Source organism: Schistosoma haematobium, chromosome ZW (genome assembly GCF_000699445.3).
Source record: "Schistosoma haematobium chromosome ZW, whole genome shotgun sequence".
In the NCBI taxonomy this organism is placed as follows: Eukaryota; Metazoa; Platyhelminthes; class Trematoda; order Strigeidida; family Schistosomatidae; genus Schistosoma; species Schistosoma haematobium.
Window position 1 is genome coordinate 13,681,414 of NC_067195.1, and position 24,219 is coordinate 13,705,632.

Sequence of the window (24,219 nt, forward strand, 5' to 3'; positions counted from 1 at the left end):
TGGCATGGTAGAACCTGCAGGAACATATGTTCCAGCCAATATAGCTCTGTTGGGTCATCACGATAGGCAAGCCCGACCACCGCGTCAAGGTAGCAGCTTCGATCGGGACAGCCAACTAACACAATTAATTGTTGTTTAATAAGTATCTACTGCATTGCAACTATAATTATTTACATTAAACTTCTTCTACTCTAAACTTTACTATTAAATTGCCCATTTACTTCTATATTTTATCAAAATACTTTACAAAGTAGCAGATGAAAATCGGTTCAGTTCCAGTTGTATACACTTATTATGTAGAAATCACAAATCTTCACCGTTCAGGCGATGCTTCTTTACTTATGTAAATCACCAGGTATGGGGATTATTCATAATCCTGATATTTACTCTGTTGATGTACAAACGTTGACAAAAACTATAATTCGTTGCTTTGTAGTTCCTTTATATATTTCTTGTGTTTTTTTTTATAAAAAAAAGCTGATTTCATTCTATGAAAATACTAATGAAATTTCTCATCCAAGTTTTGATAAATCTAATCTTGTTCACATGTCTACATTTTATGGAAGTGAGAATTTATTTCAATATCATGTCAAGTACAGTTGATCTATTTATACATCAGTTTATTAAATTATGCATATACATATAATGTGAATTTCTGTGAATTTTTACTGAATTACACTTCTAACATAAATATGTAAATATTCTGTTTTGATTTCAGTGAATTACAGTAACATCACATATCCTAAAACACCATCAGAAGATTATTATTTGTAAGTGAAATTTTATAAATTATAATTTTATTGTTAATTAATTGATTTATAAATATGGAGAAATGATTATGGTTGTTTTATCCAATAAGACAATTGTTTACAACCTTCTCTACTCTTTACTCTACTCCACTCCACTCTACTCTACTGTACTTTACCTTGTTCTATTCTACTCAATCCTTGACTATTTTCTTTCTACTAATTTCTCATTATCTCGGATATGAACAAGACAAACATCGTTATAATTGTAGATAGTTTTCATATAATATAAATTATTGAAACTAGATAATATGCTAATGTTTTATTCATTATGCCAAATGCTTTGTGCATATTTTATTCTATTGAAGCTATCATGAAAACAAAAATAAATACCACATCATATTGGTTTAGACTAATATGAGTTTTTTATGCCTCAATTGAATGATTAATTTAATAGGTCATCCAACGGGTAACTGTACTCCATATTGTAATCAATAAGATATATATATATATATATATATATATATATATATATATATATATATATATATATATACCACTATTAAATGTAGACCATAAAGCGAAATCATGAGAGTGGGTCAATCGATCTCCTGAATAAGTTGAATAACATAAAAAATTCACTAACATTTTCATAATTGATAAAGTAAATAATTTGCTATATGTTGAAACATAAATGATCGAGAAACAGTAACTGTTCAATGAACCTAAATGAAATCAAATGAACAATGAGCAAATTATTTGTTAACATTATGATCATGATCATTAATATCGTCCAATGGCATATCAGTTTGTAAGTACTTACGAATACCGGTTCAAAGTTACCAATAACATTATCTGTAAGTTACTATTCTCATTTATTGAAAATAACCATATTATGTAAGTGCTTCTGAATTTACGTTTTTGTTTACATTTATTTAAATCTATATTCACGTACTTATAATTGTCTTTCTGCTCGTTAAGTAAAACATTTTGTAGTAGTATAATGTTTTAGATCCATTAGATATTTTTGGTCATCCATCATTGTTACAGGACAGATGGAATGTGGCTAACAGCGCAATCCAGGACTGGTGTTTCGCCTCGTTTGGGACTCATCAGTTGGATATACCCGGAAATGAAAGTTAATAATCATTCCTGGATTCTAACCCGATACCGTTCGCTCCCAGCGCCATCGCGTTTTCCACTTAGTGACTAAGTCCAAAGACAGTGGGATGAATTCTTGTTCATTAGTATTAGTTGTTTGAATCTTCCCATCATGTTTATGACTGAAAACTACCATTCTATACTTCTACATGTGCAAGTGGTGCAAATGGCCTCAATATTCCATTACATCAAGGATTTTAAACGCAAATAGATGGTGGCGATAAACTATAATTTCCACATTACACACGTCAGCAGCTATCTCGACTCAATAACTAAGTGAATAGCGAGTTGATGTTTGAAGCGAGCGGTACTGGATTCGAGTACCGAAGTGAACATAAACTCTATCTGAGGAGACTCAAGTGAGACAAAACGCGCGTCATGGATTCCACTGCTAGCCACCGTCCCTCTTTGCTTATAATACTTGTAACTCAAAGGAATCCATACAAGATGCACATATACCAATAAAAGACTGAATAATTGCCGTTTTCAACATTATTTGGATGATGTAAACAATCAACACAAAGGAATAGTTTTAAAGCTCTAATTGTTGTGGTTTGAAACCTGTGGTTGTGATTTCAATGTATTTATTGATTACCTTCCTGTATATCCTATATATTATTATTGTTGAACACTTCTGATTTGTCAGTTCTTGTCAGTACTTCGCAAGTACCGTTTTATATTTACAATCGTTTTTGATGTACCTATCAGCTATTTTCCCTCTTTATGTCCTAAACAAAATGTATCGAAAGTGGATTCATGCAAATTTGTTATATTTAGAATTATTTGAATATTAATTATTTTTATTGTTTAATAAAATATACACCAGGTGTATATACAGTTTTGTTTTGTTTTAATGAAACATTCAAAAAGAACATTATAGAAATGATTATGCGTATTACGCTTCAAAATAGACACATTATTTCATTGATTTATTAAAGATGTGTAGTAATCTGAATTTAAGAAAAGTTAAACTGGGGGAAATTTCTATTTTCTTTTTTTCAACGGACTATTATTTATGGTATCTGGGTAAATTTGGACTATTTATTAATTATGACAACAATTTCTATATCGCTTAGCTAAATTTATCTTCGAATCAACAATTCACCAATATATTAGTATAACTATGACAATTTATATATTATTATTAATAGACTGTTATTTACATCTACTATACATTATTTGCTCTATAATATCAGTATAGGGTTGGAGAGATTGTTCAATTTCATGGATATCATGAACTGATCTAAGTTGGATAGGCACCGAAACTCTGAAAGCACTGAGTATCTTTATCGTCCTAGTATGGTACCCCCTAATAATGTGCATTTGCGTTCCTGGAACCGAAAATCAAATTCAAGATCTTCGGTCTCATGCGTGAACGAACAAACTCTAGACCACTGAGCCGGTTTTTAATGGCTTACTGGTCTAAATTCTGTCAGTTCTCTATATTGCGCGAATATCTGTTTTCTTCGGTGAGTACCTTCCTGACAATCGGCAGTGTATACTAAATGAACATCAAGTTACTTCACGTTTTGAATATTCGCGTAAGATAGGTCTGTTCGTGATAGCAATAAAATTGAGCTATTCCGACAACCCTATACTGATAATTTTCATTTAGTTATTGGTGATTAGCTTTGAGAGGATATTCTCAGGGTTCTAGTAAGAAGCCATGATCAATGTAACTCAACCACTTCAGGTGTGACGGAAATATTCATCGACGACAATGGAGGGTGTTCGGGCAGTATAGAGGACTGATTGGAGTTAGACCTGATTACTGAACACTCATCACATTTTATAAAAATTTGGTTTCAATGTAATGCGAATTGTAATTCGAAGTTGTTATTATGACCTGGGATTAATGAATCAATCAGGTATGATCAGAGTAAACCCTGGCACAACGAGATAAAATTAACAGGACACAGCAAAAGAGATTGGAATACATTAGTAGCAGTGACGATGCAAAAGACTAGACATTGAGAAAGTTTCAAAAATACAGAATGTAAAGGATTCTAAGAAGAAATTCAAGGTTGAAAGATGAAGGGTGAATATATCTGCACCATTGATAGCAGTTTACAGAGTCTCTTACCACTGATCACAGTTACCACAAAGATTTCAATCAGGTTAGCCTGTATCTGCCAACGTGACTAAAATGAACAGTCAGGGACTTTATGGACTGATGCCATGTTTTAGTTAAGCATCGTCTAGTTTAATTCCAACCTTTTATTACCACGAAAATTGACTCTCAAACAAGCTGGCGTCTAGGTATACGTAACATCTCTTGACTGTCTTAATTAGTGAAGACTCAACTTTATCAGTCCATTTGTCACGTTTGCTTAACACCATATGGTTAACCTCAATATATACTCACTTCATTACTTTTGCATCTTTTCCTGTATTTTGTTTGCCTAAACAGAATATGATTCATCTTTACAGTAATTTCGTTCTGCATTTATTATCAATGTATCAAAGAGTATGCTATTCCAGTTCATCAATGTTATGTTGTTTAATCATGGAGAAATGTTATCTCGTGATCTGTTCAGATGCGTGTGTAATAGTTTCCTGTTAAGAGTTATTGCTCAGTCAACTTCAGAAGTGTTTAGTTCACGTGCTTACGCTTTATCCTGCAAATTGACATATTTGGCTTGTATATGTGATTATTCTGATAGTTTGACATCAGTAACTGTCTTTAGTTAACAATGATGGAAACTAAAATAAACTGAATGTTTGTTTCTTCCTAGTGTTACACTCCTGAACAGTTCCCTTCCAGTAATCTGACGGTCATATTTTCATTACAAGGGATTGAGGTTTTCACTCCGTTCGCGAAACGTGTAGAGAATGTGCATAGCGGTGTGGTTCTATACGACAATAAAATAGTAGTTTAATGCTTCTTTCTTTCCTAGCTAGAACAGGCCCTTAATGTTGAACTCCAAAATATAAAAATACACTCGTAATATACTCTTTGATCAAAGTTTTTCTGATGTTATCAAAATTGATAATAATAGGAATAACATCAGATAAATATAGAATAATCAAGCTTAAAAATTACGTTTAGTGAATATCTTTGTCAACAATCTTTTGAAACTGAACATGGATTTTGTTTTGAATTGTCTAACAAAACCATGCATGTACTCCTTAAGATTAAAATTTTTTATTCTTAATGTAAACTTTCAATCTCCATTTATTTTGAATATATTGACAAGAAATAAACAATATAGAATATCAGTCTATGGAATACCGTCAAGTTCAAAATCAATCAAATTAACAAACTGACAACTTAACCATATGACAAATTTTGATTTGTGTTCTGTAATAGTAAAATACTTACTACTCACCAAACAATAACAAAAATAAAAATAATCTGGGAATAAAATGATATTTATGTGTACTTTATAGTTATCAGGAATTTCCTTTTTAAATCATCTACATTAAATAATTATTAAGATGCTAAGTTTTTTTTATATTATTTAGTAATCAAGTTCTTAAATTATCACCTGGTTTCGAAGAGTTCGGTGCACCAGGTTGGGAATTGTCTTTATGCCTTTTATGTTGTTGGATTTTGTGTGGACTAGCGGTTATTAAAGGTGTCCAGTCTCTTGGCAAAGTGAGTTACAACCGAACTATTCATTTATTTACTTATTTTTCGTTTACATTACACTCTTAGATAGTTATCAATTAAGTTTGAATGTTGGCAATATTTGTTAAAAGGTATACAGTGACTTTTAACCATATTATTTATGTAACGTAAGTTAATGTATCTTCGGTGTGATGTACTACTCATATATAATAGATGTACAATGGATAAATTGTACAAATCGAATAGAAGTTACATCATAAGAAATGCCTATATTTTAGTGTATAGCTCATCTGAGCAAACTGAAGTATCATAAAAGTGTTGTTTATATCTTGGCATCACCATCTCCAAATTCATATATTTCAATTGGAAGCGTTTGTTAACATCAATAAAAGTTATTAAAAACCAACTATCCATAAAATTTTGTTCAATCATGACTATAAGTAATTGATACAGAAACTCGATACAAATATAAAATCTTTCAATACGCTTGCCCAACTGCGCAATCGGAGAAGTCTGAATAATAACTTAGGACTTATTATCGACGAAACGAAATAATTAGGCAAACAAATCACTGATCCATACACATTTTACCTTCTTACTCACACATGATCATTTAATCTTAGTACTCGAGTTCATGCACAGTCGATCTCTTCCAGTAACGTGTTTCATTTACAATTTCTCACAAATTTATTCACTATAGACAGCATGTATTCACAAGAAAGTGGTAGGTTTAATTTCACCGTGTTCATTAAGAGCGGTGTAGAGTTTTGCTTCCAGTTTGAAGAACTGTATAGTGCGGAAGTCATATTCTCTGCTGTGTCGTTTATAGAAATTAATTTATTTTTAGGTAGGATCAGTGTAAGATATTTTATCTTTGTGTTTTGGACTCATCAGTATTCTATATCCACGTCACCTTCATTAATCTAACTACTGTTAGATCCAAGATCTCTGGTGTGTGGGCGAGAATGATATTGACTGGTTATTAGCTTAGTCAGACTAATAGATAGTCTGACAGGTACTAGATGAGTTATATATTCTCTCACCCTTATTGTTATTATTATTATTATTACTATTGGATTGTTGACTGACTGTTATCGGTCTTTGGTGTGGAAGTATATATACGTTCTAGTCAGGCAAATCATGTGTTCTTGGTCTGAGTTGTGTTGATGTCGTCTAGAATAGACACTGGGAGTGAATCTAGTGTAGATATTCGTTTAAGGCAAATTAACGTCCTATTTGTGTAGACGAGAAATCCAACTGTTATGACAGCGGTGACGGTGGTTAAGACGGATGTACTACCAAATATTCAGTTAAGGTGGATTTTTTAACAGTAAAATGGATGATCTGAAATCTTTATTGCAACAGCGAAATGCTGTTATCGAATTATTGGTCAAAAATATGACAGCATTCCTAAGAACCCAGGTATTTAATTGTGCTATGACTTCGGATTCTATTGCGAATTCAAAAAATGAATTTAGATTTGACCCAGAAAGTGAGATTACTTTTAAGGCGTGGTTTAAGCACCATGAGGATTTGTTTGTTAATAGTTATAAATAGTGGGACGAAGGTTCTAAACTGAGATTATTACTACGGAAGCTCGGCGTTTCTGAAGATGAAAAGTCTTATAATTTTATTCTCCCAAAGAAGACAGCCGACATAAAATTCAGAATGCCTGACACGCATATTTGGGGAGTGATCATCAATTATTCACACTAGATACTAGTGTTTCCAGCTTGTAAGAAAACCACAGAATGATTATGTGACATATGCAAGCATCGTGAACCAGGAATGTGAGAGGCTCCAGTTACAGGAAATTCCCTCATATCAGTTTAAATGCCTTATTTTTGTCTGTGGGTTACAATCTGCAGTAAATACAGTTGTCAGAACACGGACTTTAGCGAGAATTGAACAAGATCCTAATATCAGTCTGCAATCAGTATCAGAAGAATGTCGAAGAATGGTTAATTTGAAGCAAGACACAAATCTAGTAGAAAGGAACAGTGAACACGTGGAAGTTAGTGCTTTGTGGATATCTTTTAATGGAAATAAAGATTTGTACTCACAGTGAACCCCAAACCGAATGAAACCTCAAACGTCTTACTGGCGATGCGGTGAGTGGCATTTTAAAAACGTCTGTTTCCGATGTGGTGGATATGGCCATGCCAAAGATTGCCGACCGTCAGCATGAGTTCGGTAAGGGAAATAAGACGCGGATGTTACAAGAGATATCACAAGTGTTCAATTCTCATCTAAGAGGAAGTACGTGACTGTACTTTTAATGGTAAACCGGTTAAGCTGCAAGTTGATACCGGGTGTAGCATAACATAAATTTCTAGAGAGACTTCGGTAAAACTTGGTCGACCTCAATATCAACCTGTATGTTATAACGCTAAAAGTGCCACTGGAACTAATATTACTATTGGAAAAATTCAGCTACCTCTCACATTGGGTGATAAGAATAACACTGGCAAATGTTATATATCTGGGGTCTGTCATACTAAATTATTAGGTATTGACTGGATAGATAGATTTGGTTTATGGGATCTACCGTTGAGCACTGTCTGCAATATGATTAATTCAATGGTACCTCAAACGCTGTAAAGTCAGTTTAGCAGGTTTTGTGTAAAAAAATTGCATGATAAGTTTTCAGATATCTTTGAGGGTAAATTGGGACTAAATGTGAAAGTAATGGCCGGTATGTATGTCCAGCAGGAAGCGAAACCTGTGTTCCTTCCAAGGAGGCCGGTACCTTATTCGATTACTGATGACTTGGATACAGAACTTGACAGACTGCAGAGTTCTGGGGTTATTTCTCCTGCAAATTACTCTGCATGGGCAACACCATTATTGATTGTAAAAAATCTAATGGTAAATTACGTGTATGTGTAGACTTCTCCACTGGGTTAAACAAAGCACTACAGAACCATTTATACCCCTTACCCATCCCATATGGATGCTCCATATTTTCGAAGATTGATTTTTCAGGTGCATATTTCTAGGTGGAGGTCGAAGAAGTTTGTAGATTCCTGCTGACAGCGAACACACATCGGGGATTGCTCAATTATAATAGACTGCCTTTTTGTATAAAATGTGCCCCGGCAATTTTTCAAGAAGTCATGGACACCATGTTAAACGATGTTCCGTTTACCATGCCATATATGGATGATATTATTATTGCCAGTAGAAGCGTAGAAGAATGCTATGACCATTTACAAGATGTTTTTCTCGCATTAGAGAGTATGGCTTTCGTTTAAAAGTAGAAGAGTGTTCATTTTCCATGATAAGTATTATATATTTGGGGACAATTACGGATTCCCGTGGACGTAGACCTGATCCTGAAAGGGTGCATGTCATTGTAAATATACCAGCTCCATCTAATGTTAAAATGCTTCAGTCATGTTTTTGGGAATGACTAACTATTATAGTCACTTTGTGCCAAATATACAAGCCCTTCTTGCTCCTCTATTGAATGCACTGTTAACTAAGAACACTACATGTAACTGGAATAAGGAATGTCAAGTGTCCTTTTAAAAAATGAAACAGATCTTGGCGTCTGATTTATTGCTTCCTCACTATGACCCAAACCTTGAGTCAATGGCAGCGGCTGACGCATCTGATTCTTCATAAATTTCCTAATGGGTCACGAAAAACCATTTTTCATGCTCCACTCACGCTTACTGTAACTGAAAAGAATTATAATCAGATCGAAAAGGGGGCTATAGCCTTAATGTTGGTGGTCGGGAGGTTCCACAAGATGCTATACGGTAGGAATTTTACCTTGCAGACTTGCCATAGACCGTTGCTGGCCACATTTAGCTTTAAGAAAGGAATACTTATTCACATTGCAAATCGGCTAACTAGGTGGGCTACTATGTTGCTAGGATATGACTTCGAATTACTGTACAAGCCGTCAGCTCGTATGGGTCATACAGACGGGTTGTCGAGGTTAATTGCTAATAGTTTCAAATTAGAGGAAGATAGCGTGGTTGCTTCCATATCACTTGCACCGGAAATAGAAAGTATTTTGTGATACTATCAGAATCCTACCAGTTACGGCAGAAGCGGTTGAAGAAGCAACGGCAAATGATTCTCTACTTAAAAGAATAAGAGGAGCTGCTTTAAAGGGTTAGAAAGAGGATAGAGTGGATTGAGAGTTTCACAAATTTTTTTGACAAATGGGTCTATATCGATTTATGATAATTGTTTGACGTATGGCGATCGCATTGTCATCCCTATATCTCCAGTTTTTTTGTGCTTAGACAGTTTCACACTGGTCATCCGGGAATGAACAGAATGAAGGCAGTTATACGTAGTTATGTCTCTTGGCCATTAATGGATAAGATTGTGGAAGAACACTTATTGAGATGTCGTCGATGTGCCGAAGGTGCAAAAGATCCATTGAAAGTAAAATCCCAGCCATGGCCAGAGAGGAACAAGCCTTGGGTCCGAGTACACATCAATTATGGTGGACTGTGATAAGCGGACAATATTTTTTGGTGGTGGTATATTCATACTCTAAATGGCCTGAAATCTATGCTGTATGAAAACCCCCTACATTTGAAACACTGTTACATCTCAGACAACTATTTGGTAGGTTTGGAACACCTAATGTTTTGGTTTCAGACAACGGAACGCAATTTACATCGAGTTTTCGGAGTTCTGCAAACAAAATGGAATTGAGCACATTAGAACTCCACCGTATCACCCTAAGTCAAATGGGCAAGCAGAAAGATTTATTGATATTCTTAAGCGAGCTCTTCTAAAGATGGGAGGAGAAGATAACGTAGAAGAGGCTCTGCAACAGTTTATAATTTCTTATGGAATTAAACCTAATCCAAACTGTCCAGCCGAAATAATATTTGGCCGACCGATTAGTACATTTTTTGATGTTTTGATCCCGAAAGATAGAACTAGTGGGCTACAAAGTATAAAGGGAATAGTCAGAAAATTCGAGAATTTCAAGCGGGTGACTTAATTTATGCACGTGATTTCCGGCTAGGAAAGCCAAAATGGATATTTGGGCGTCTGAATAAAAGACTTGGGATGATATTGTATGAAGTAATGGTCGAAAATACACTAATTATTAGACACAAATCAACTGCGAGACAGAAAAAATGTTAGTGAGTCATCTAAATTCAAACCTTTGCCAGTGGAAGTATTATGTGAAACACCCAATATCCCACCACCACCTAATGTTGAAATGAGAAGAATCAGTTGAAATCAGAAGCTAGCCGAAGGTCATCAAAAGAAGGGAAACAAACGAGATTTTTTCAAATAGACCTAAAGTTTAAGTCATATGACCAAACTTTGCGAGGGGCTTATGTGTGGGCGAGAATGATAATGACTGGTTATTAGCTTAGTCAGACTAATAGATAGTCTGACAGGTACTAGATGAGTTATATATTCTCTCACCCTTATTGTTATTATTATTATTATTACTATTAGATTGTTGACTGACTGTTATCGGTCTTTGGTGTGGAAGTATATATACGTTCTAGTCAGGCAAATCATGTGTTCTTGGTCTGAGTTGTGTTGATGTCGTCTAGAATAGACACTGGGAGTGAATCTAGTGTAGATATTCGTTTAAGGCAAATTAACGTCCTATTTGTGTAGACGAGATATCCGTCCGTTTAACAATCTCATTTAAACCAAGTTTAATCCAACGCTTTATATCTTCAACTTTGATTAATTCTTAATTTGACGCGACAATCATCGGTTGTTTGTTTGATTTATTTGTTTGTATGTTACCGGTATGCTACATTTTACTCAAAGCTTTTCATCAATAAACACCATTGCTTATTTACGGTATAAATTTTATTCTGTCGATCCATTAAACCTTTATTGCTAGAGTATATGCATTAAACGAAGCGGATAAAATGTAAAACTAAGATTTGATGAGTTCATAATCTAATTTGTTAGGTCTGTTCCTAATTACCAATATGAAATATGCACATTACTCGATTGCTCTATTATAGGTTTCTTACTTCACAAGTGTATTTCCGTATATCATGTTAACAATTCTTCTCATACGAGGAGCACTCCTCCCAGGCTCAGGAGCAGGTGTACTATATTATTTAACACCTGATTTTTCACGATTAACAGATCCCCAAGTATGGGCTGATGCTGCTACACAGATATTTTTCTCTTTGGGCTGTTGCAACGGTGGTTTAATAACTGTGTCAAGTTATAATAAATTTAAGAATAACTGTTGTAGGTAAGTGGACAGTATGGTGTTACATCACTGGCATAATTTTGTTTGTCTACATTCATTGATATATGATTATGTCAAGTTATATCGCCATTTCTATCAATTGTCTATTGATGCTCGATTTTCGTGGTTAAAATCCCTTTCAAGTAATTGGTCTTATGATAATAGTAAATTATGGCCCTTACTGTCGAAAGTAATTCAGCTTTAGTGGTTTACATGATTACTCGATGATGCAATACATTTTGCATGGCAAACTTATGTGAAATCTTAAAAATAATAGACTAAAATAATGATGGGCCCAGGTACACCGGATTGTTATTATTGTTGACTAGGATGAAATGTCAGTTCAGTTATTTCAAGTTTTTAGCAAAGTTCTAGATAAGGCTAGTATTTGATTTGAAACCTGAGAGAATATATTATGATTAGTACAAATATCTATGCTGAAAACATTGTCAAGTTTGATTTTATTTACAATACCTGTCAGTTTTCACTGCGATTTTCTCCTGTTTTCCATCGTTTTCTATTTTCAAATTTTATTTTTAAGACGTTTTATCATTTATGTATGAAGCAAATAGAATTGATGATACATGAAATTCACTCACATTTAACTTTTGGATGTAAACCCATATTCACTAACTTACTTACGCCTGTTACTCCCAATGGAGCATAGGCCGCCGACCAGCATTCTCCAACCCACTCTGTCCTGGGCCTTCTTTTCTAGTTCCATCCAATTATTGTTCATTTTTCTCATGTCTATTTCAATTTCTCGGCGTAATGTGTTCTTTGGTCTTCCTCTTTTCCTTTGGCCTTGAGGATTCCATGTGAGGGCTTGTCTTGTGACGCAGTTGAGTGCTTTCCTCAATGTGTATCCTATCCACTTCCAGCAATTCTTCCTGATTTCTTCCTCCGCTGGGATCTGGTTTGTTCTTTCACACAGTACGTTGTTGCTAATAGTGTCCGGTCAACGGATCCGAAGTATTTTGCGTAGATAACTGTTAATAAACACCTGTATCTTCTGGATGATGGCTTTCGTAGTTCTCCAGGTCTCCGCCCAATACAGTAGAACTGTCTTGACATTTGTATTGAAAAACACTAACTAGAAAAAAAAATATTCAAACCTTCTAAATATTCACTAAGCTTTAAATTTATTGTGAAGTAATGTCAGTATAATGTTACATGTTTTGTTGTACCTATTTGATTTATTATTAGTAGTAGTTGTAGTAATATATAATTATTATTAATCTAAGGATTGGGACACTAACAAGTTCACATTATGAATTATTATTTGTATTGTTATTTTGCATGTTTCGTCACTAAATAACTCAGTGCTTTTTATAATCACCATTTATACAGATCTTAAAATTGTAACAATATCATTTTTAGTAATACAACAGAACATTATTGTCTGCTCATGTATATGATGAAAATGAGGATTTAAAGTGCTACTTAAATGAGTTATGTTTGAAACCCTTGGCTTCTATTACCAGATTAAGGTGTTGGAGGTAGTTGGCCGGAAACCCTAGGCCTATGTTTCATCCTAGTTGACGCATGACAGCAAAATGTAACTGTACTCTTGAGTGGATTGATGCTACAGGTAGGATTAAAACCCATTTAACCCAGTCCCACAGTCAGAAGTGACCGCTAGCTTATTCAGGTTACAACCATCTTCTATAGGATTCAGATATTTATAACTGACCTAACATTCTATAGTGACAGATGCCGATGTACACTATAAAACTAGGTGATGCAGGTTAGCATTTTAAGTACCACTTCAATTCACTCTAGATATTGTAATTATACCTCCGGAAGGGTTAACGGCTAGCATGAAACAATAGGTCCAGGGTTACCTACCAAATGATTACCTTCAGTCACCTACTATCAGACGAACATTTAATGTCGATTTATTTAAACCATTAGTGTTGTCAAATTCCAACTTGATCTAGATAATTCAATGAGCATTAATTAACAACACATTAGTCGTTAATTGGATGTACGTATAATCATGACTTACACATTATACAGTTAAATATTATTATTGTTATTATTTTCTCATTGTTATCATCATGTACTTTCACAACTTCACTTTCACTGAATAATTTAAATAGAGATGCTGTCATTGTGGCAATCATTAATTGTGCAACTTCTGTCTATGCTGGTTTTGTGATATTTTCTAATTTGGGTTTTATGGCTTATCAAAAAAATACAACAATTTCTGAAGTTGCATCCAGCGGTAAGTGACTTCAAATTGCATGCTCATGTGTTTGTGTTTTATCCACAGATAGAAATTTTGTGTAGATTGTCGTGATGTGTTTGTTACTGTTTTATTTTCATTTCTATTTCGTTAACGTTTTCTCATGTTCTTAGGTTTTTGTTTTCGTTTCTCATTGATTAATATTAACCCCATCTGTGTGTAATGTCGATTTGTTTGATAGGACTAATGGATCGATAGTTGCTTTTGTGTAATATAAATATACTATCTTGTTCTGTGTGTGCCTATTTTTCGTTCCCACCAACATGAATCAAGTAAATTTGCATTTTTTTGCAATTCATAGTCGAATTTGTAAAATTATTTATACGTGTTTCGGCATGACGGCTTAATAATCGACTGAAGGGGTTTGGACATTAAAGTATGTATAACCAACTAACACCTACTTCAATGCATTATGGATTAGGTTGGCAGAAATCTGGGGGCTGACAAGCCGGGGCATAGACAGCTCATAAAGTCAACGAGTTTTGAATTGAACCGTCTTCATAGATATTTGTGTTTGGGCCAGTTTTGCAACCAATAAATGGAGATTTTACATGATATCGATCAGAATCGATAACATTAACTCTAATGTATACACTCTTGGCCTTCCGATGTATCTTGAATTTTGAAGAAACCTTATGGTATGGAGCTTGCGAATTTTCTCAAATCATATTATTTTTTCGACAACCACAGATACTGTTACTACTTAAACTATTCCACCATTTGACCTGATAATTTATTCTTATTGTGTTGTTACGACGTCGCAACTTGAATCAGTGAAAATATGTACCCAATTCTGCGTTATTTTTAATCGATTAACTAATGATCATCAGATACGAAAACCTGCAATAGACATCACGCCGCTCTGATCTGTCGTTGCTTTCTTCAAATGCTAACAAAAGAAGATGAGTTGTAGGATAAAATGTTTCCATTTGATTTCGAAGCTTTGTTATTATTTTAACAACAACAGGCTTACAATCTAATGTTATAAAGTTTTTTATTGTACATATGCATATCAGTTTGCAAATTGTGTATCAGTGTGTTCGATGAATATGTTAACCTTTCTGTTAAAGTTGTGAAGTTTCTTTATGCCGATTGTTGGAATAAACTTAGTATATTGAGAAAAACAACCGGGATTTTTGAATGTGATGAATTATAATGAAGACTACGAATATTACATAGGTGATATAAGGTCACGATAACAGTCGATTGCCTAAGCTCAGAACAGGTTTGGTTTCTAATTCATTTTCTATTGTGTGTTTGAATCTTCCTATTGATATTTAGGACTGCAATTGATCAGCTGACGAGTCTTAAATTGCGCTGCTAGCCCCCATTCATTTTTGCTCATAAGTTTCATTTTCTGATGATATATTTTATAGCTGGTCAACTGTGTAAATGATGAATGGAAGTGAGGAGAGTTATTAAGAGCAATAATCTTCTAAGAAAAACGTTGAGACAGTTTAGGTCTGATTTTAAATAAATCCTAGGGATTCACTTGTATTGATTGTGCGAACTTTCCCATTGATGTTTGTCACTTTAATTGATCAGGCACTTTTATATGAGTGCCGAAGGGAATAACAACTCTGGGATGCGGTTATATCCAACTGATGGACCTCAAATAGGACGAAGCCGGTGTCTTTGGTTCCACTGGTAGCCACCATACTTCACTGTATCGAATAAATTCTTCGATTTTTTTCAACAATAAAACTGGAAATCGAACACATGTATTGTCGTGGATGCGTGATCCATCTTTGCTTATGATGCTTGTGACTTAAGGTAATATCAAGGTAGTCCGCACAGGATGCTTATATGTCAAAATGAGACTGATCAATTGCAATCCTAAACATCAATGGGAAGGTTCAAACAAATAATTCAAAATGAATTAAAATTTCACTCCATTGCACAAGCTAGGGGCTTGTATTTTCTGTAGACAAATCCCGCGAATAACAAGTTTGATCTGAATACGAAAGTACTTCATGAACCTTATAGTGGAGTCGAACGATACGAGACCAAAAACATGTATGTGATCTGGAGCGGAAGAAATACCCAACTATGTGAGTAATAGGTGACTCAATTTCTATAAGCATCAGAGAGATACAGGTAATATATATATATACATACGTACTAGAATATACACTCATGCATAAAATATCCAGAAGATTACATGTGGTCGAACATATGAGTGATAGAATAAATGAAAATATTAGAATGGTCCATGTTGACTTGAGATGCTACTAAATGTCACACTTTTTTTACTTATGATTAAACGATAATTTGTTTTTATTAATTTTATGGCTTCGGAAATGTTTTTCTTTTAACAAAAAGTGACTTGTGTTTGGGCAGAAAATCGTTGCAGTACAGTGTTTTTATTCATCATTTTTCTTTTTCAATGATATAATTTCACAATTATCATTTTTATTCTTTTAATCATCAAGGTCCTGGACTTGCTTTCATTGTATATCCTGAAGCAATGACAAATATGCCACTTTCTAGTCTATGGTCGGTTTTATTCTTCACAATGATGTTAACACTTGGTTTCGGTTCACAGTTCTCTATATTGGAGACTACTCTTTCTGGTATACAGGATGAATTCAGACGATTAGGTGTTCATCTAACTGAAAGACGTAAAATTGCGTTCCGGTATGTGTTTAAACTAAACAAAAAACTATCAGCATCGTCTGTTTTTATGTTTGTTGGAAGTTATTTTAATTCAGAACCGACCCAAACTAGGGGACCGTTGAAAGTCAGGATGTACTGGACAGTCATCGCGTTCTACCACTGGGCTGCTCACCAGTCTGTATAAACGACTCGACTAACATTAGATATGTTAATCTCTTGAGACCCGCTCAGTGATTTAAAGATTAAGGACTCACATTGAGACTGGTATATCCTGGGCTCGAACCCAAGTAGGTTGTATATCACAACTGCTCAATAGTTCATGTTAAGACGAAAGAGCTATTCGGTGCTTCCTGGTTTTCAAGGTTCCTTTAACTAAGGTCAATTACTGATCTCAATAAAAAAATTCGGTTATTTGTTTCAATTTCATTACTGTGTTGTTTCATTAATTTGTGTATCATGAAAATAAATATCACATAATTAACTTAGATATTTATGGGTGATACACTCCTTATGGGTTTGCTTTTCTGTTTTAATTACTTTTTATAGTCTCACATGAAAACAATCTAGGCTAAAATTTCAAGTCCTTATCGCTTAGATATGCAAAATGAAGATCTATTTGTGTATAGGTTTATTCAAATATGACTAGATTGTATGTTGAAAGATGAAGGCAAATAAATATATGGGTCAGGCACAACAATAAGTTTAATGTTTCACAAAGGAGAATTGAGGAAATAAAACCATTTTACTCAGAATACGGGAAATTCAGGTCAAGTTATATTTAAAATTTAAAATAAGGAAATTGATCTACTGAGGTTAATTTTTTTCTTTTAAACTGCTTTATCTATATCGCTTGATCCTAAGGTTATTAGTAATTTAACATAAATCGTAAAAGCTGATCTGTTTATCTTAACACAGATAGGATAAGACAGCTTTAAACATTAGTGCATATTGATTAATTCCAGCCTACAAAATGTTGGAATAAGTGAGGTGGGGATTGATTATTATTATGTCATTCATGTGACTGTAAAAAACTGATTTGTGAACAGATTTAGAAACTACGTAGTTAGTGGTTAATTTATAATTCAAGACCAGAAATGATCTGCGGGATATTTTCGCTACGATTGGTAATGACATATCTCTAGTTCATTTTGATTGTGGATGCTGGAAGTGTATACATTTTTAGTAGGTTCTTTTTTATTATTGTTTAATTGTCTGATTGGTTATGATATGGTTATGGTTTAAATTTAATTTTGACGATTATATTGGCAAATTCTGCATCTTTTGAACTAGAGAATACATTCACGCAAAAAAAAACCGATTTGACTACATGACCAATTTTCTCTGTTGAATCCTATACCTAATTGCGTAATCAAGTGATTAATATTATTTTGTATTTTATAATTTACTGTATTGTTTAATGGGTTTTACGTCACGTACAATAGATGTTGTTTCTCTAACATCTCATTCTTCTTTTAACTTGTATCATCCATACACGCGCGCTGTCTTTAGAGATTATAATATATATCATTTAACGTCACTGCAAATATGTATTTATCTTAATTATGTTAACAATTCTCATCTCTTTAAATGAAATGCTAAACATTTAAGTGGATTTTTTACGGAAGTTATAGTTTTTATCTTTTGTTTCATACAAACGATATTGAAGTATAATTTTACATTGATGAATGTAGACGTTTCACATCTGCATGGTGAGACAGTTAGTCAATACCACAAAAGTTTATTGGTAACTTATATGAATCAAACTGACTTAAATCTCATATGGAGCAATAGTTTGGTCAAAAAACTCCAAACATCTTTTGCTGTAACCGATGCCAATTAGAGATTTTTAGACGAAAATCAAATATTTTACCGGTAGTAAATAAATTTTTCTTCATTTAGTGAATTATTCAAATAATGTCGCATAGAAAAATCAACAGTGGTGAAATTATTTTTACTTAAATGCTTTTTTAAAATATATTAAGTTTATTAAATTTACACTTGTTATGAAATACACTTCAAGCTGACTAAAATTTTAAAGTTCAAATTTCATCGGATTTCGTTCGATCTAACAGTTTATGTACATGTGATATTCAATGAAGAACAATATAAGTATTGGATTGGACAACACGTGGAGCAATAACGTTCGCACTATGTTCAAATAATTCGAAATTAGGATAAATAGTATTGTAAACAACGAAGACTTGTTAAGGTAAAAGCCAATTTTTTTATTTATACAAAATTCACACTATGCTTCTGTAGAATATGAAAATCAAACATTAATTATTTCATCTGTATATCTTCTCAGAGTTCTGCTCTACATTCTCTATAGTTGTTTTAATCCTGTTATTTTGATTGCTCTCTATTTTCCATCCTTTTCTTTTTATTTCAATTTTCTGCTGGTAAGAATTCCACTTCCTATTTCCGCTACATACTACTTATGTCTGTCCGCATTAACAGAGCACACCATAATATTTTTGATAATGAAAAATTTTGTGCAAATCATCTCACCATTTATTGTTTTCCTCAGTCATAGATTTCGTTGTCATACACATTGTTTTTCACAACTAAGGTAAAATATTGGGTAAATTGGTGATAACATTAAATGTGATTATTTTAATGTTTATTCCTATAATGAGCAATTTCCTTTCGACATTCAAATCTGATTGGATATATCATGATTTCAAATATGGTAAAAACATCTGATACATCAAACCATTCCTAACAAAACACAACCAGTTTTGTAACAAAATTTTGAAAAGGAAAGTGTATCTGCTTGAAAAAAAGCTATGGTTATGACTATTACAGATAAGTAGGATGTTCGAATGTCTCAGCTAAATTATGACGTACTGTTTTTTAGTTTAAGTAGTCCATTAGATTGCAGATTACTTCATGAGACAAAAAATAATTCAAATTTCGAATGGTTGATTGTGAACACTTAATGCGTTGTACAATATTTTTAAGGTATTGCACTTTCTCGTAAAAGTCAACAAAATCGATGATATTTCAATTTGTTTGGGTGATATTTTCGCAAAAACTACGTTTATCTGAATGATAAATTCGTTGTTGGTGTAGTATACGTCAAATGGTAAATATGAACTTATGAAAAACAATGTTCTCCGTTTAATTACATAACTTCGCGGTCAAATTTTTTGGGTTTGCATTGCTGAATTAAATATGTATCCATGTATACTAGTTGACAGTTCTCTTGGTTACTATAATAATAATAGTAATAATAATAATTTTTGTTGACATATTTACAGGATATCAGTATGTTGTTTGAATTTTTTCATGGGATTGCCAATGGTTTGTGCTGGTGGATATTATCTTGTAACAATATATGACAATGTAATGAGTGGTTATGCTCCATTAATTGTTGCACTAAGTGAAACGGTCGTCATTACATATGTATATGGTAGGTCAGATGGTAATTACTTTATTCAAAAGTTTAGGTTTATTTTAGTTATTTCAAATATGATAGAAAAATGTATGTTTGTTTTTTGTTGTTTAATAGTAAGATAATTCGGAATTATTTAGAATTAAGGATTAAATTGGAAACACTAAAATATTAACAAAATCTATCAATAGCTTTATCTATATTGGTTCTTTTCATTATGAAATAAACATAAACTTGAATAACATTTAAAAGAAAATAAAGGATTATTGGTTTTATGATTTATAAAGAAAATTAACGATTATTAGTGTTTACGTTTTCAGTTTATTCGATAAAATTTGATCAACAACAAAAGAACTAGACAAATTTGGCATCTAGTATTAAAAAACGGTTATTCGAAAATTAAAATTAAGGCCTTTTCATGTCTTCACTGTTGAAACTTCTTGGAATCGACTGTGAAATTGACATTGTGAGAAAAAATTCAATGTTTAAAACGTACGATCGTCCTCAGAAAAATAAATAATTTGAAACTAATTTAAACTAACCGCTTAAACATATAATAATGTGTATTTAAACAAGCATTATAAGCAGAGATGGATGGTGGCCTGTGATCAAAGGCAATATTGAGACAATCCGCACAGAATACGCATATGCCAATAAGAGACTGATCAATTGTAGTCTTAAATATCAGTCGGAAGATTCAAACAAACAATACAAAAATGAAGTAAATAAGGTTTCCGGAAACATTGAATGTTCGTACAAATCAGCATTTTAGAAAATGGTCTCATTGATACTTATTACAGAAAATTGATTATTATCTGGTGATTAAGCTTTTTCTATTAGCTGCCTTGTCAAATAGTTATTTCAAAATTGCATTAGTTAAAATTTTAATAAAACAAATGATGTTTATTTCATTCGAGGGATAGTTGTATTTCAAGCCTAGCTTCGATTGATTTGGTGTATTTGACATTTGTCCGATACGTCCGAATGTGCTACAAATGGATCGAACTTGGCATAACTTCACTCCAACACTTTGTCCATTATGACACTTCTTTATATAACAAAATGGCTGCTCAGCTTTTCAGCTTATAACAAATTTTTTCATTCAGTTTTGATCCACTTCTTTTGCGTCAGAGCAATTGTTCCTTACCATTGCCTTTAACTGAAATGTGTGGGTTAGAACAGAAAAGAGAATTTTTACGTAATAATTCTGAGATCAAAATACATTATTTCAATTAGTTAATTTCAGGAATAAAGGGTGATAGTATTGGATAATTTATAAATAATGTAAGCGAAATTGTCTACACAATTTTATGCACTTTTCATAATACAATTATCGAGTTCATCCATTCTATCACGTAGAAGATTTCAATTTCTATAAATAACAAGTAAGAAAGTTTGCTACTTCATGAGTCGGCGTCCAAAGATAGAATTCTAACTGTAATTACTTTGCAATTTAATCTGTGAATAGATTTCTAGTTTATTAGTCTTAATGTTTATCCTAAATATGATATTTAGCTGATTCCATTGATAATCGGTTTTCCATTCCGTACATATTTAAACTGTACCAATCATGATTTCTCACTAGATATTTCTGGAACATCTTGGAGCATGTAGTTAGTAAGCCAACTATTGTAGTATAGTTGAAAGTGTTTTGTGAAGGTTAATTTGCTTTCATTGAGATGAATTTGTGACAGATACGTTATACCTACTTCATTTAAAGCAAAATAATATCTTAAATGCCTTTTATCACTTACCTAATTACTGCAACTTTGTTTTTTTAATACACTGTACTACATGTACTACATTGTACAATCTACTGATGGTGGGAACATCGGTTCCAATTTCCCCACAAAGCTATTCAACTTACATGGCAGGTTTGACCTGATGGCTTAATCTCTATGTGTCGATGTGATATGGCAACTTGAACTGATTTACATAAGTACAGGTTCTACGTTGTGACTGACTGACTGACACATATGGCAGGATAATATAGACGCCTATGTTGGGTTCTTGAGTCATATTAGGTCGCAACATAATATAGTCATTCAATCGATTCATGAGTTTTTTATAGACATTCTCCATCAAGGTTTCCTTCATCAGTTTTACTTCATCTTCAGCTATATTATCTTTGCACAGATACGGTCATTCCTGTTGAATAGATACTGGGTAATAACTATAGCCACCTAGAAACCTCTCCCAATCAATGTAGACAGATTGCTTAATTTGATAGTCTTCTCTTTGACTAAAATGTACCAAGTTTACGGATTTACTTGTATGTTCATGCATATACCTAGAATGCAATAATCGTAATTGCAAAAAATATTTGTTTACTATTCAAAATGTTAAAAAATTACATAAATTTTTTACATAGTGATAAATTTATTATTGCACTTATATGCTATCACTTTTGTTCATTGAATCACTCTTAGGTTTAAGACAATTTCGATGCGATATTGAATTGATGATAAATGAACGACCTAATTGGTATTGGCGTATTTGTTGGCTTGTAATTACACCAACTATTTGTCTTTTACTAATTATTTCTGTATTAACAAATCGGATTGAATTAAAAGAGAAGAACTATTCTTTCCCACCTTGGGCATATGTATTATACCAATCACTATCTGCTGGGACTGTATTATTAATCGTTGGTTGGTTTATTTATAAATACTGCAGTGAAGGTGGTTTTCTAGTAAGTGACTTATTGATAAGAATTTATTGCTTGAATTCCTTATCTTTGTTGCAGCTAGAACAACACTTGGAAAACTCAATATTATATAACTATTTTATTCTAAAGTGGACAACTTGAATATTTTATCTCAACTACGCAACCATTTGAAATATTCCACTTATCTCCTTATTGATCTGCATTTAACAAGTATACAACGTTTACTCAGTTTTCATAGTTTTTGTCTTTTGTTTAAGACAGATCTGTATATAACAATAAAATTAACACAGTAGATCGAGTTCACATATTTGTAGATCCTTCATCTTGAAAGTGATATCCTCAATGTAATAAACCGAAATTCAACGAATAAGCATATCTACCTTCGGTCAACCTTAATGCAAGAAAAGAAACTTGTTCAGCAGAATTTCATGTAGCTTATTTGTTGCCGCTTTATACTATACAGTAATTAATTTGTCCTAAGCCATAGTTATCGAAATCAATTATAGTCTTTACTTGGTAAAATAGAAAAACACTATAGTAAATCGTTAATTTGCAAAATATCATTTCATCATATCAAACTGGACTGTTGCTTTTGCAATCATCAATCCATTGTCTCACACTTTATGGTTCATGCGTTTATTTTTACAAATTGCATTGCGTTCCCGCTCTTCCTTCATCGATCTTTTCCCATCTTCTGCTGCCAGACATTACGTTCTTTAACTCGCGTCATATACTACTTATATCAATATAAGTAGCACACCACAATAGTTCATTCTTGTTTATTGAAGGAAAAAAAACACATTGATTCAATGTATCACATATTTAACCTTATAATTCAAATTTAAGGATAGGTTGTTTAAGTTGTTTCTATTACCATAAATTGTAATAATAATTAGTATGATAGTTTGATGGGTAGCCAACTAGTCTGAGCTTCTTCAAAGAAATAATCAGATACAAAGTCATTAAAGAGTATGTAAGATTTTTAAAATACTAAATCTTCCTAAAATGTTTGTCTAATCAAGTCCGGATGTTTTATTTTGTGCATGGTAATGAGGGTTATGAGATTGATGTAAAAATCGTTTACAGTGTGAAAAAAGTGCATGAATCCCTGTCTGTATACATATCCATATGCTATTGTCGTTAAAAAAAATACTGTGAGGAATAATGTCTCTGACTGCTAGAAAAGATAAATTCATCGTCTTGCTTTCCATATTACTGATGGTACTTATGAGTTAATTAATCTAGTCAAAGTGTGTCATGATTGAAAATAGTCGTATAGTAAAATAGAGGAGTTTTAGATAACTATCAAATATATTTAAACTTATTCCAGTGGAAGTCAATCAAAATGAAGTGATGTTGCGTGATAAAGTAGTCAGGCATATTAAAAGTTATAAAGTGTTTCAAACAATCATTTACAAATGAAAAGGTGTTATTCTAATGTAATTCAAGTTTTCAAGTACTAAAAAAAGGTTACATCACTTCAAAAAGTAATCATCAATCATTAAGAGCTTATGTTATGTAATAATTTCGAAATAATAAGTAGTAATCTATAGAGTAGAAGTTGACCGTCTACTTAGTAAAAAAGATAATAATTAGGAATTATA

The 24,219-nt window shown here is 32.9% G+C and overlaps 1 protein-coding gene across 5 annotated transcripts in view; it reads left to right on the forward strand.

The window, feature by feature from the left end:
* Nucleotides 1-24,219, forward strand: part of SLC6A5_3 (Sodium- and chloride-dependent glycine transporter 2) — a gene marked incomplete at its 5' end in the record, with an annotated part of 43,858 nt that overhangs the window by 13,130 nt on the left and 6,509 nt on the right. The window contains 10 exons of one of the 5 annotated variants that reach the window (XM_051210460.1): nt 255-355; nt 719-770; nt 5,373-5,505; nt 9,738-10,068; nt 11,454-11,692; nt 13,792-13,916; nt 16,370-16,574; nt 18,626-18,762; nt 19,814-19,965; nt 22,377-22,639. In XM_051210460.1, coding sequence (XP_051070454.1) covers nt 19,842-19,965; nt 22,377-22,639 — 387 coding nt within the window. Of the gene's footprint in view, nt 1-254; nt 356-718; nt 771-5,081; nt 11,693-13,791; nt 13,917-16,369; nt 18,763-19,813; nt 19,966-22,376; nt 22,640-24,219 lie in introns of those variants that run through there. The other 4 variants (XM_051210459.1, XM_051210458.1, XM_035729710.2 and 1 more) reach the window with 4 other exon arrangements.